The 13,002-nt window shown below is 35.5% G+C and overlaps 1 protein-coding gene and 1 pseudogene across 2 annotated transcripts; both read left to right on the forward strand.

Moving 5' to 3' along the window:
• Positions 1 to 167: 167 nt before the first annotated feature.
• Positions 168 to 1,949, forward strand: LOC120128974 (succinate dehydrogenase assembly factor 1, mitochondrial-like). 2 transcript variants are annotated; one of them, XM_039146579.1, is made up of 2 exons: positions 168 to 273; positions 1,600 to 1,949. In XM_039146579.1, exon 2 carries the CDS (start codon positions 1,625 to 1,627, stop codon positions 1,919 to 1,921), a length of 297 nt encoding a protein of 98 aa, XP_039002510.1. In that variant the 5' UTR covers positions 168 to 273; positions 1,600 to 1,624; the 3' UTR covers positions 1,922 to 1,949. The 2 variants fall into 2 exon arrangements, with proteins under 2 accessions (XP_039002510.1, XP_039002511.1); XM_039146580.1 differs by lacking the exon at positions 168 to 273 and adding an exon at positions 1,496 to 1,580 and having other exon boundaries at positions 1,613 to 1,949.
• Positions 1,950 to 2,638: 689 nt separating this feature from the next.
• On the forward strand, positions 2,639 to 8,618 carry LOC120128972 (annotated as a pseudogene).
• Positions 8,619 to 13,002: the final 4,384 nt, after the last annotated feature.

Raw genomic sequence — 13,002 nt, forward strand, 5'->3', positions numbered from 1 at the left:
ATTAATACATATTTAAATATATTAAATAAAAATTATTATTTTTAAATGGATTAGAATAAAATTTAAACTCCGGCAATTCGATATATAAAAAAAAAACTAAACTCCGCAATGGCCTCATCGGGTAAGAAGGTTTTGAATGCGCAGAAAAGTTTCATATGTGTTTTGTTGTATTAATTAAAAGGGCAGGAAAGTGAGGGATAGGAGCATATACGCTTTCCTATTGCCGCAATTGGTAATTATCAAGACTTGTTTTTCAGCTATCCTCGAATCCAGGTATTCAGTTTCGATGCAATTTTCTGAATTCCATCTGCAAACAAAATCAATCACTATCATCATGAAACAACAATGTTAGTTCCATTCTTGATCTGTGAATTTTTTAGAATCTCCACCAATTATTAAGCAAAACCAGCTTCTTCTCTTTAAATAGAAACTTCATATAATCGGCTATACTCTGTTTATCTGATTATCTCGCGGATCATGTCTGAAGCATGGTGCTAGTTTGGGCCATTTCAGAAGCACACACAAGATGTTCGATAAAAGTCTTTGTTTGGGTTATTGTTTTTTCTTTTGCTTTTTTTAAAGATTCATGCATGAATTTCATAACAAATGTTTCCCGGATGAAATGAAACAGTGAGTACAATAATACAACTAAGCACTAGGAATATGTGAGCTATTCATGAAAAAATGGAATTGGCTTCCATATTAGAACCTAGATTTGCAAGTGGATGCTGAGGTTATTTTTATACGCATTTTTTTCTTTATTTATAAAACAAGCTACTCATGCAATGAACCTTAACAATTGTCACGTGAATTTGCCAATCAGCTCGTTTAATCCTTGTAGAGTTGTAGTTGGACACTGTTTGCTTTGTCAACTTGGTTGCTTTGCTTATTCTTCCCCTTCTTGTAATCTGTAACAACTGATTGATTTAGAATGTATGCAGAATCCAAGCCTATTGGATTTCTATAACTTGATAAAATAATGTATTGGTGCTGTGTTCTCGTTAAGATAAAGAAGCGATAGTATATTTTTTTACCTCAAGTATTCAAGGTACTCAAGCCTGTTGACTTGAAACAACAACCATCGCTACATTCGTCCTAGTCTTCATTTCGGAAAGTACCCATGCCCAACACATGGGTACGGAGATATTATTTCCAATGATTCTCCAAAAAATAACCTATTTATACCCATATTTGATACTCACACCCACATCTGAGTAACATAAAACCATCATTACTGATGCTGGTGGTTCATCTATAATGTGATTTGGGACTCCTGGTGGATGTTTTATTTTCTGATTGATATTCTCTGCTATGATTTGATGCTCTAGCTTGTTTATGTGTCCATTTATTTGTTTCATTGCCGTGTTATTGAATGTGAAATTTTTTGTTCAGCCTCTCTGTATATTGTTTTATATGTTCAGCGAATCAGTTCATTTATGAATGGGGATTGGTGTTAATTCTTTCTGTGGGTATGCTTGCCTAGTCCTGCTGATTTTAGTAGAACAATTCCAGTTGGGTTTGAGTACCGTTTAAAATACATTGGGAGCCGCTTTTAGTGACATCCAGTGCCTGATATAATTTTTTTTTTATTTATTCAAGTGCCTAATATAATTGATCAGCTGAAATGGATGCATCCAAAGGGCAAAAGCTTTCTGGGATGCAAAAGCAAGTACTTAGTCTATACAGAGGATTTTTACGAGCAGCTCGTTCGAAGCCTGCTGAAGATCAACGACAGATTGAATCGATTGTCTCGGCTGAGTTCCGTCGGAATTCCAATCAAGTAGATCGCAAAAATTTCCTCTATGTTGAGTATTTGCTTCGACTTGGTAAGAAGCAACTTGATCAGCTAAAGAGTCCTGATACAATAGGGTTATCATCCGTCAATGTCAGTTCATGTAAGAACCAAAATGCCGATACTTGAAGACAATATGTATGTGTTTTCATTATTTTCTAGAAAAAGTTGATTATTTTTAATTCTGATGTTTTCAACGTATTGAATCTCTTTACTACTTTATTGTACTTAATTGTTTTTGAGTGATACTTTATTGTACTTAATAATGGCTTAGAAAAGTCGATGCAATTAGGTCCTAACTCAAATTTTTTACAAGTTCAATGTGGGTTCATTGAATCTGATAATGAAAGAAAAAAAAAGAAAATCTTTGGTTGAAAGAAAAAAATATCACATCATACATAAATATTAATAAATAAATCATGATGATTAAAACATGAGCAATTCAAAAGTTAAGTGTTTAAATTGAAAATTTTTAAAGTTTAATGACCAAAATAGAAGAAAAAATAAGAGGGTCAGATTGAAGTATTTTCTTGAGTTGGAAGGTCAAATTAAGAGAAAAAATAAAATTTTTGCATGCTTAACGTGCTACGTTAGCAAAAAATAACAGAACTATTGGTTAACGGTAAAAAATTGTTAGTATAAGGATCATATTAATTTTTTTTTCTGATTTAGAGGACCACATTAAATGAAAAAAAAAAGATGGCCATATTGATTTTTTTTGAAAAATACGAGGGCCTTTCCTGAGACATTCCCCAAAATAAGGGAAAAAAGAAATTGTGAATTGTGATATTTTTTTCAATATAAATCAGCCTTAAACCCTAATACTTACAGTTACAGCCAACGAGCTCGATTTTTCATCACTTCTTCGATCCTCATCCAGCACTTTCTTCCTCTCATTGCTTTGCAATTTGTCCTTTCTTCTCAAAACCCTAGATTAGCTATCCTTTTTCGTACATTTTGATGGCGGAGGAAGATGCCGTAGCCGCTGCACCCAGCCCCGCCCCTTCCGATCATAAACGGAAACTTGAGGATCTCGAACCCCAAGATCCCCCTGTCGACATGCCTCCTGGCTCTCCTGTAGACCCTGATGCCGAAGATAACGATGTGACACCATCTGATTCGTACGACGCCAAACGCCCTAGGTTATACGAAGATAATACCGGTGCCTTGGGTAATGAAAATGTTCTCTGTTCTTTACTTCTCATTTGATTTTATATTCAATTTTAGTAATGTATTTATGGGATTAAAACGACAGCTCTAGAGTTTCCTTGCTGTTTTCTATGATTTTTGTTTTAGAAAATTAAAGATGTTTAAGATTTGAGATTTTATGTGACAGGTGAATATGAAGTGAGAAAATTAATCTGCGTTTAGTTGTTATTTATTTTTATACTTATTTTTTCTGTTATTTGCCTTTACTTGTTTTAAAAGTAAGAGCCAATGTTTGGAGCCTATGATTGAAATGTAGAAATGCATTATGTGAAGTTTGGAAAGTTTGATGTTAATTTTTAACAATAGAAAATGTGGTATTAATCACCTTTATTTTTTTTCTTCAATTTTGTGCAGAAAGCAAAAAGAAATAGCTAAATCAATCACAAAAACAAAATATGGTTTAGAACTAGTTTATCTCATTGTTGCTTGACATATCTAACTGTTCTAATTCTATGATTCTTATGCTTAACATAACAGCCTGTGAGAATGGGTTCCAGGCTGAGGAATTGGATGAGCCTGCAAAGGAGGAAGAGGAGGCTCCTGCGCAAACTGAGGTTAACAAGCAAGCAGAGGATGATGACACTTTTCCAAAGGAGGCTCATGATACTGTACAACCCGAGCAAGTTGAAGGAACTACAGAGGAAACAGGTCAGCAGTCTACAGATAATCTTGAAACTGCTGATGCTGATTTAGGTAACGTTGAGCGTTTTGATGCAAATAATGGTCAAGAACCCACTAAAGAGGATACTGAGCAACCTGATGAGTTGCCCCAGCAGGAGGTTGATGATGGTTCAACTATTACTCGCAAAATGGAGGTTCCTAATGCTAAGGTATGCTGACTAAATTTTTTAAGCTGTCTCATTGTGAATTGTTTTACTGGGTGTAAACTAGGTTAATTTGGTTGTAGTTTCTTTAAACAAACATTAACAAACCCTTTTGTACTATAATCCGTTTATCATGTCATATAAAGAAAACTATCTGATGTCAACTTTTCCATCAATGCTAGGATATCTCTTTGTTCCCTTGCTCTCTGAAGCTCAATGTCATCTGTTAAATCTCATCATTTGAAAGGAATCATTATGTGTCTAAGCTCTAAACTTCATAAAATGTGTATTCTGCATTTTTTGTTCAATGTTTGGTGAACTATACCATTTTTTTGTTATCCAAACAATGCCTTACGACCTCTTCATTATTACAAAACATTTTGTTTTCCAGACAATGTTACTTCCTGTTTATTACAGTGCCACCACACTAATGATCATTGCTTCAGTGCTCGTGATTTAATGAAAAAGGCTCAACTTGAGTTTGTTTTGGAAGTTTGTGTTGTGATTTTTATTTATCATATGCTTGTGCAGGTTGGTGTTCTCATTGGCAAGGCAGGGGATACTATAAGGTACTTGCAATACAACTCGGGTGCAAAAATTCAAATTATGAGGGATGCAGATGCTGATCGGGATGCACCTACAAGACCTTTGGAAATAATTGGAACTTTAAGTAGCATAAAAAAAGCTGAGAATCTTATAAGTGCTGTCATAGCAGAGGTTGTACACTGTTTCTGAAATTTGTTTATTCATATCTAGCTCCATGCGTTCATCATTTACCCTGTCCTCCCCCCTTTCTACTGCCCAAATTTTTACCCTTTGTTTCTTGTATTAATTTGATGTTTGTATTTGTTTCAGGCTGAAGCTGGGGGTTCTCCTTCCCTAGTAGCCAGGGGCCTTGCTACCACACAGGCTGCTGGTGCTGCTGATCAAATTGAGATACAAGTTCCAAATGAGAAGGTTTTCATTTTTCTTTGTTTTACTGTATGTTTACCTGGAAGCACTGGCATATAGGTGCTCGCACATTATCACACCTGTTAAAAGATGCCTTAGTCTTCAAAATGGTGTATGTTACCTTACCTGTTTCAGGTTGGTTTAATCTCAAATTCAGGTACTTGATATTTATATGTCCCAGTAAGGGTTAAAGGTATGCAAAACTGGTCCTGCCAATCTGACAATTTGATATCTTTTTAGTTGATACCACAACATCTCCCAGAAGGGGATGGATCAAAAGAAAGGACAGTGAGGGTAACTGGGGATAAGAAGCAAATTGAAATTGCCAGAGAAATGATAAAAGATGTTATGAATCAGGTTTGCCTTTTTTTTCCTTGCATATTTTTCTTTATAATTTATTTTCTAGTAGTATTTTAACTGCACCCTCTGTGTGTGTGTGTTTAATTTTTTGTCACTGGAGCTGAAGTATCTACTTTGAAAAAGTGGTTCAGTTGTTGAATTACCTACAATGAACTTGTATAAATTTGTGTGATATTTGTTCTCTCAATCCATTCATGTGCCGTGTTCCGTTTCAATTTTAATTATATATTTGTTCAGATGGCATGAAAACATTTAAGATGTGTCTGAGGCTAGTCAAAACATTTCATGAGTAATATATTATTGTTTGTGTAGCTCTGAATTTCTCTTGCATACTTTCCTGGTAGATTTGGCATACATGAATTAGGGAAGTGGGAATTACTATAAATATTTGTTACCTTTGATCTCTCAATCCAATCATTTGTTTAATTTTGCTTTGTTTCATCCAATATTAATTATATTTTTGCGCTGATGGCTGAAAAACATCTAAACATTTAAGGTATGGCTGAGGCTGGTTATTACATGTCAGTACGCCATGAGCAAGATGTTACTTTTTGAGTAGATTGGATATTTCTTGCATGTTTTCCTTGTAGATTTAATATATGGGAATTACTGGAGTTGCAAAGGTGGTTATTTGGAGGTTTGGTTGTTGTGGTTGTAACTTAATATGTCATTCTCAGCATGTGCCAGAAACATTTGATAGGATCACGTGTATTCCAATTAAATGACATTGTTTCAAGAACATACTTGTGGAATTGGATGTGTGGGGGTTCCCCCCCCCCCTTCTCTTCCCAGATAAAATATGCCCTTTATGACATAGGATTTAGCGGAGGATTACATACATTGGTACCGAAGTTTTAAATCCTGAAGCAGGGCTAGAATGTTGTCATGTATCTATTTGGCTATCATGTGAGTTAATTTTCTTAAATATTTCCGAATAGGACATTTGGAAACCCTGTAACCTGATTTGTTGAAATTATTATCTTCACCATTGGTGTGTAGATGGTTTTCCTTTTAGCAAATATCGAAACAAGTCTCATATTTTATTGAGTTGGTATAAATCTATCTCCTTAAATGGATTTGCCAAAGCAACCAATCAGTTATAGTGAACTGCATTTTCTTCTATGAGACATTGTCATCCGACTTGATGAGGACTTCATTACTGGGAGTGAGTTTTTTTTTTCCTGAACAAAGAGAGTGAATTATCCATTGCCAACATCACTTAAGTGCTATTAGGATGATAATGTATTCAATCCAAGATGCCGGTTGCCATGCTTTATTTATGTTGGAGGTGCCAATTTCGAACTCGTTGGCTTTGAAATCTGCAGATTGGGTACCTTTTCCATGGGGTCAGCATTGCTTTCTTGGTGTAGCAATAGACAACCACTATTCCCTTTCATCCAGTGAAGAGAGGTATCTGGCATTAAACTCACATTGCAAGATGTTAATAGTTGGTAAGATTGCTTTGAGACTTGAAAATTAAAAATAATATGTAGTGAGACTGCATGAGAGGCCTCCATGTTCTATGCTTGAGATGTGTTGGAAGAAGTACCCTGGTGAAGTCATCATGTCTGAAATGTATGTTGGATCAGTATCATCTTGAATGTTGTTTGATACCATGCTGAAAATATGATACTTTGTCCTCTAATGTGTAGAGTTGTACTAAAGTTTATTGCTATAAGGTCAAAAAAGAATTGACGTGGTGTTACATTTTACATCATCATGCTACATCACTTGGATGACATGATCTTTATGTTAAAGTCATAACATATCGTTGTTGTAGTTCAAGATGCCTGAAAGATATGGAATTCAAATTAATCTTGGCCAACTCATCAAGCCTCATCCTAGTCCTTAATTATTAATTAACATTTAATCTCTTCTCTGTAGTCTTTGATAATTGGTAGCTCTGATCTTTTGGCCGTTTGTTATGGAGTGCAGTACAGGTTGGTGAGATTTGTCTGTTTAGAGATTTAGTATGTCAAATAGGTGATCATATTTATTGCCTTGCTTCCAAAAAAGTTTGATTCAAGATGTGGTTTGGCAGACACCTCTGCTTATTTCTCATTTATGTTTTACATAGTATTGCTCTCATCATTGTTGCTGTTTAGTACATGCTTCCTGTTTTAACCAAGAGGTGACCTTGTAACCTGTTTGGTTGGTTTAACATGGTTAAACATGATATGGGGACTTGCTTTCTACCTTTTTTTTTCCCCCAAATTTGGTGAATGAAATTCCTTCTTATCTAACTTGCTATTTTGTTTAATGTATAGAATGTCAGGCCATCACCTCATTCTGGTGGTTTCAGTCAGCAGGGCTATCGACCTCGGGGAACCGGTGGTCCACCTCAGTGGGGTCCCCGTGGCCATCCTTCTCAAATAGGGTCATATGATTATCAGCAACGAGGACCATATCCATCTCAGAACTCTCATTATCAACCTCCTTATGGTGGCTACCCTTCTCACCAAATGGCCCCAAGGAGCAACTTTGGTCCTAGTTGGGAGCAGAGGCCTCATAATATGCAGGGACCTTCACAGAGTGGAGGTTATGATTACTACGGTAGGCAAGGAGGGGTGTCTAATCCACATTTGACTTCAATCCCTGGGCATGGATCTGGGCCTGCTCCTGCTCCATCTCAGTCAAATTATAATTATGGACAGCCTCGTGGTCCGGGAGATTATGCACATCCACCACCCTATTCTCAAGCTGCTCCCCAGCATGGCTATGGACATGGATATGAAGAAAAGTATGAAAATCATACCCCAGTCCAGCATCCTTATGGAGGATATGGGTATACTCAGCCAGGTCCTCAACCTGGGTATGCCCCTCAGCAGCAATATGGCAAGCCATCATCATACGCCATGCAATCACAAGGACCTCAATCATATGATCCTCCAACTAATCAACCCGGAGAAGTACCATATCAAGGTCCAACTGCGCAGTCATATGGTCCGAATGTGCCTCCACAGCAGCAATACCCATATGCATCAAGCGGGCCCACACAGCAAAGCTATCCTCCTTATGGCTCTGCACCACCTAGTGATGGATACAGTCAGCCTCCACCTGTTATTGGCCAGGCTTATCTGCAGCAAGGTAGCCAGCCTGTTGCTGGTTACAGTCAGCCAACCGCATATGCTCAACCAAGTACTGGTGGGTATGGTCAATACCCACCATCACAACAAGGTTACTCCGAACAGCAACAAGCTCCAAACAATGCAGGTTATGGATATCAAGGGGCCCAAGATTCTGGTTATGGTGGTGCCCCTGCCGCAACATATGGTGAACAGCCGACCAGTGGCCAGGCCACTTATGCTCAAACAACAGCAGCTCAACCTACCTATGATCAGTCTGTTCCCCAGTCTGGGGGTTATGCCGCAGCAGCAGCAGCACCAGGTAGTGCAGCTGCTGGGTATGGAAAAACAGTATAACCCAAGCCTGGATATCTACAGTATGATTCGACTGCACCGCGTTGATATGGCAGTCCTGTATTTGTTTGTGTTGGTTAATGTAGTCGTGTGTGCCGGTCATTTTCTAGATAATGATGTTTATTTTTTTAGGCTTTCTAGTGTAGATGTTTGTTTCTTACTGTAAGTGGTGCCAGGTTAGTTGTTTTGTTTTCATGTTCTTAGGATAATATTCCCAACGAAATACCAGCTAACTTTGTTATTAATGATATTGTTCCTTTATTTTGATATCGGGGCTATTCATCTGAAGTGAGTTTTGATTAAAACACCCCTCACCTCAGCACGAATCAAGAAACTTTGTTGTTAAAACAATATCCCATTCAAGGTGATGCTTGTGTATTCTGAAACAAATTCACTCGATTAGCTCTGTTTGCCAACTCTCTTCGTCCACAATGATTAAAAACTCATAAATCATAATAAAAATTGATTAAAAACTATTTCATGATTAAATTAAAATCTTTATTTATAATTTCAATGTTTTATTTAACTATTATCCATTAGTGATCAGACCAATACGATTAAGTATAATTTTTAGAATATTGATAATAACTTTATTTTATTAGATATTGTTTGTATGATTGATTCTCATAAATACTTCTATATAAATTGAAAAACTGAGTTTTTTTTTTACAAAAGAGGGCAGAGAAATTATTCGGCATTAAATTTAAGATTGGGTAAATTACCTATTTGATAACTGAACTTTCATACTATTCTTATTTTACTAATCCTATTTTCTAAATTTTCAATATGCTCACTTAATTTTATAGATTAAATTTTTTTATCACCCTGCCGTTAAATTTCTCACGAGATTATAACATGACACATAAATCAAAACAACATCGTTTTAAAAAATTTAATTTCACGTCAAAACGACGTATTTTAAAACTCATTTAAAATCATTTTTCTTTTTCATTATTTCCTTCTTTTTCTATACCTCTCATCTTCTCTCCCTTTTTCTAAAATCTAGCCACCATTCCACCGCACCGGCCACCATTGGTCGACAGCGACGACCAATTATTTTTTTTACCAGAATCATTTCATCATTTCGATCTTTCAGTAGCCTCTAAATAACATATTTTTGGGTCTTGGGCAACAACTCTCCTTCTCCAACAGGCGACCAGGTGAGACCAATGCCGGCAATGGAAATGACCATAGAAAATTGGGGATGGTGGTAGATTATACTTGTTCACTACTTTATTTCATAACTGAAAATAGTCCCAAACAAAATAAATTTTGATGATCCAGAAACAAAACGAAACGGGGGAGAGAAATTCTAAGCTTTTTCTGTTTTTCTTTTTCATCCAGATTTGTTGATTTGTCTTTTCTTGGAAGATAATAGAATGGATAAAGCATCTGAAAATGGCCTTCAATTTGACATTTCTATGGCTTGTTTGTTTAATTTACGACATCCGTATTCTCTATTTCTTTCTTCTTTTTTTGTTTGATTCATATGGAAGCTAATAAGTGCCGTAACCGGTTTTCGTCCACGAAATATTAAATTTGGCGGGAAAATTGATGTAAATAAATAGTTTTTGAAAATAATTTGAGAGTCGCCATCGGCCTTTTGGGTTAGGTAGGTCGAATACCTAAAAATTATTTTTTTAAAAGAGTTTTAAGAAAACATCAATTAAAATATGACTTGATCTGCGTTTATAACCAAAAATTCATTCTTTTTAATAAATAAAAAGGGATTCGTGGTCGGTTACGTTTAGGGAAGGATTAGCACCCCTACAACGCCCAGAATTGGTACTTTTTAATTATAAATTGTCTCTATTATTAAAATTTAAAAATTCAAAAATATGTTTAATTTATAATCCTATTATTTCAAAATTATATAAAAAAAATTTTTATTTATTTAAAAATATCAGAAAAGAACTTCTAGGTGCCTTAAGACAGCTCTTTTCTTTGATATTGATAAATATTAATTTAAATAATATTGTTTAATTTTAAAATACCAGAACAGGACATCCAGTTGTATTAAGACTGTCATTTTCTTTGATATTGAAAGCTAAATATTAAAATAATTCATTTAAAATAAATATTTAAAAATTTAATTACTATTTATTATATATATTTATGAATATATAAAAATATTTAAAAATATAAACAAATAAAATAAAAATACCACTAAAACATATATTTTAAAAACAATAAAATAAATGAAAACATATAAAATAAATGACTAAATTATAGTGAAAATAAAATTAAAATCTAATTCATAATTAATAGAAATATTAGGGATTAAAACATGCTATTTCTTTATTTTATTTATTTAATGACTAAAATAAAATTATCTAAAATGAGGATATTATAATAAGATAAATTAAAAATATAAACTAGGGATTAAAATATTATTTATTAAAATTAAGGGATTAAATCTGTTATTTACCCTATATATATTATTTTAATATAAAGGACTAAAATAAATAAAATTGAAATTCGAAGACTGAATTACAACATTCAGAAGTTAGTTTCAGTGACTAAAATGAATAATTACAAAACTCGGATGGCTGCGGAAAGGGTTTGACCTTAATGGAAATTACACAAGTACCCCTCCCCCTAAACGGCGTCGTATGGTGGGGTATATAAAAAACCAAATGGCTGGCCCGTAGGGCCAGCATCTTCATTTGCTTATTTCCCTCTGTCTCTCTAAAAAACGAGAGAAGCGTTTCTCTCTCGCTTCTCTCTTCACCGGATGAAATCCGGTTTCCTGTCGACAGCCGTGTTCCGGCCGATTGCCGCCGCCGGCCACCGTGAACGGTGGCCAGAAATTACAAAATCTATCCCAAATCGAAGCCCGATTTTCCCTTATCCTAGATTCAAACCTCGTTTCTCATAATAACCTTCTGATAACCCTAGATCTAAAATAAACCGAGGGTTTTTTACCTTTGATTAAACGGCGGTTTGACGACGTTTGGTTTCTGACGCCGCTTTGGTAAGTCTTTTCACTCTTCTCTTGGTTATTTTTCTTCTTAAAATGGCTGTTTGTTGGTGTCATTTGGCTTGCTGTCTTCTCTTTGTTCCGTTTGCTGTCGATGGTTTTCTTTGCAGATGTTTGATGGCTTTTATAGTCATCGTCGATGTCCTCTTCGGACCGGTCTCAAATGGTGACCCTAGGTGAGTCACCGGACTATGGTGGTGACTCACCATAGGGTTTCAACGTGGGGCGGAAACGAGGTGCTTCTGGAGGCTTCAGTTGAAGGTGGCTTCATGGAAGCGTGGCAGCTGACTGAGACGCCGACGTGGGGCGGCTGGAGCAGAGGCGGCGCCGCGTGGTCCCTAGGGTATCATAACCCTAGGGTTTTTTGCTGGACTGCATCAGGGCCGTTGGATCATATTAGATCCAACGGCTGAGGATCTGCGGCGGCTGGGACTTAGATACAAACCCTAAATGGGTTTAGGGTTACATATTTGGGCCATTGGGTTGGGCCGGATTTGGCCCGTTTGTAATAATAATTAATAATAATATTAGTAATAAATAATAATATTAGTAATTATAATTATAATAATAATAATTATAATAATAATTATAATATTTTAAATGAAAAATGAGTATCTTCAGCTGCCCCTCTTTGCTTTTTTCTTGTGTTAACAAGAATAGAGCAAAGACGAAAAGATAATAAGTTTTTCATTTGACTTCACTTGGTTAATATGGAAATGTTGAATAAGTTCTTCTCTTTCTTCAGATGAGTTCTTCTCATTATGAACTTTCCGCTGGGTATGATGTTGACCTATTTCCTTCTGTTATAGAGTCATTCAAAAGGTTGAATAAGCTCTTCTCATTATGAACTTCTTCTTTTTTCTTCAGATGACGAGTTCTTCTCATTATGAACTCTTCCTGGCAATGTTGATCCATCAAATGATGAATTTAAACAAAAGGTTGAACAAATTCTTCTCATTATGAACTTCTTCTTCCTTCTTCAAATGACGAGTTCTTCTCATTATGAACTCTTCCTGGCAATGTTGATCCATCAAATGATGAATTTAAACAAAAGGTTGAACAAATTCTTCTCATTATGAACTTCTTCTTCCTTCTTCAAATGACGAGTTCTTCTCATTATGAACTCTTCCTCGCAATGTTGATCCATCAAATGATGAATTTAAACAAAAGGTTGAACAAATTCTTCTCATTATGAACTTCTTCTTCCTTCTTCAAATGACGAGTTCTTCTCATTATGAACTCTTCCTGGCAATGTTGATCCATCAATGATGAATTTAAACAAAAGGTTGAACAAATTCTTCTCATTATGAACTTCTTCTTCCTTCTTCAAATGACGAGTTCTTCTCATTATGAACTCTTCCTGGCAATGTTGATCCATCAAATGATGAATTTAAACAAAAGGTTGAACAAATTCTTCTCATTATGAACTTCTTCTTCCTTCTTCAAATGACGAGTTCTTCTCATTAT

This window comes from Hibiscus syriacus, unplaced genomic scaffold, assembly GCF_006381635.1.
Source record: "Hibiscus syriacus cultivar Baekdansim isolate YM2019G1 unplaced genomic scaffold, ASM638163v2 tig00110482_pilon, whole genome shotgun sequence".
NCBI classification, from domain to species: Eukaryota; Viridiplantae; Streptophyta; class Magnoliopsida; order Malvales; family Malvaceae; genus Hibiscus; species Hibiscus syriacus.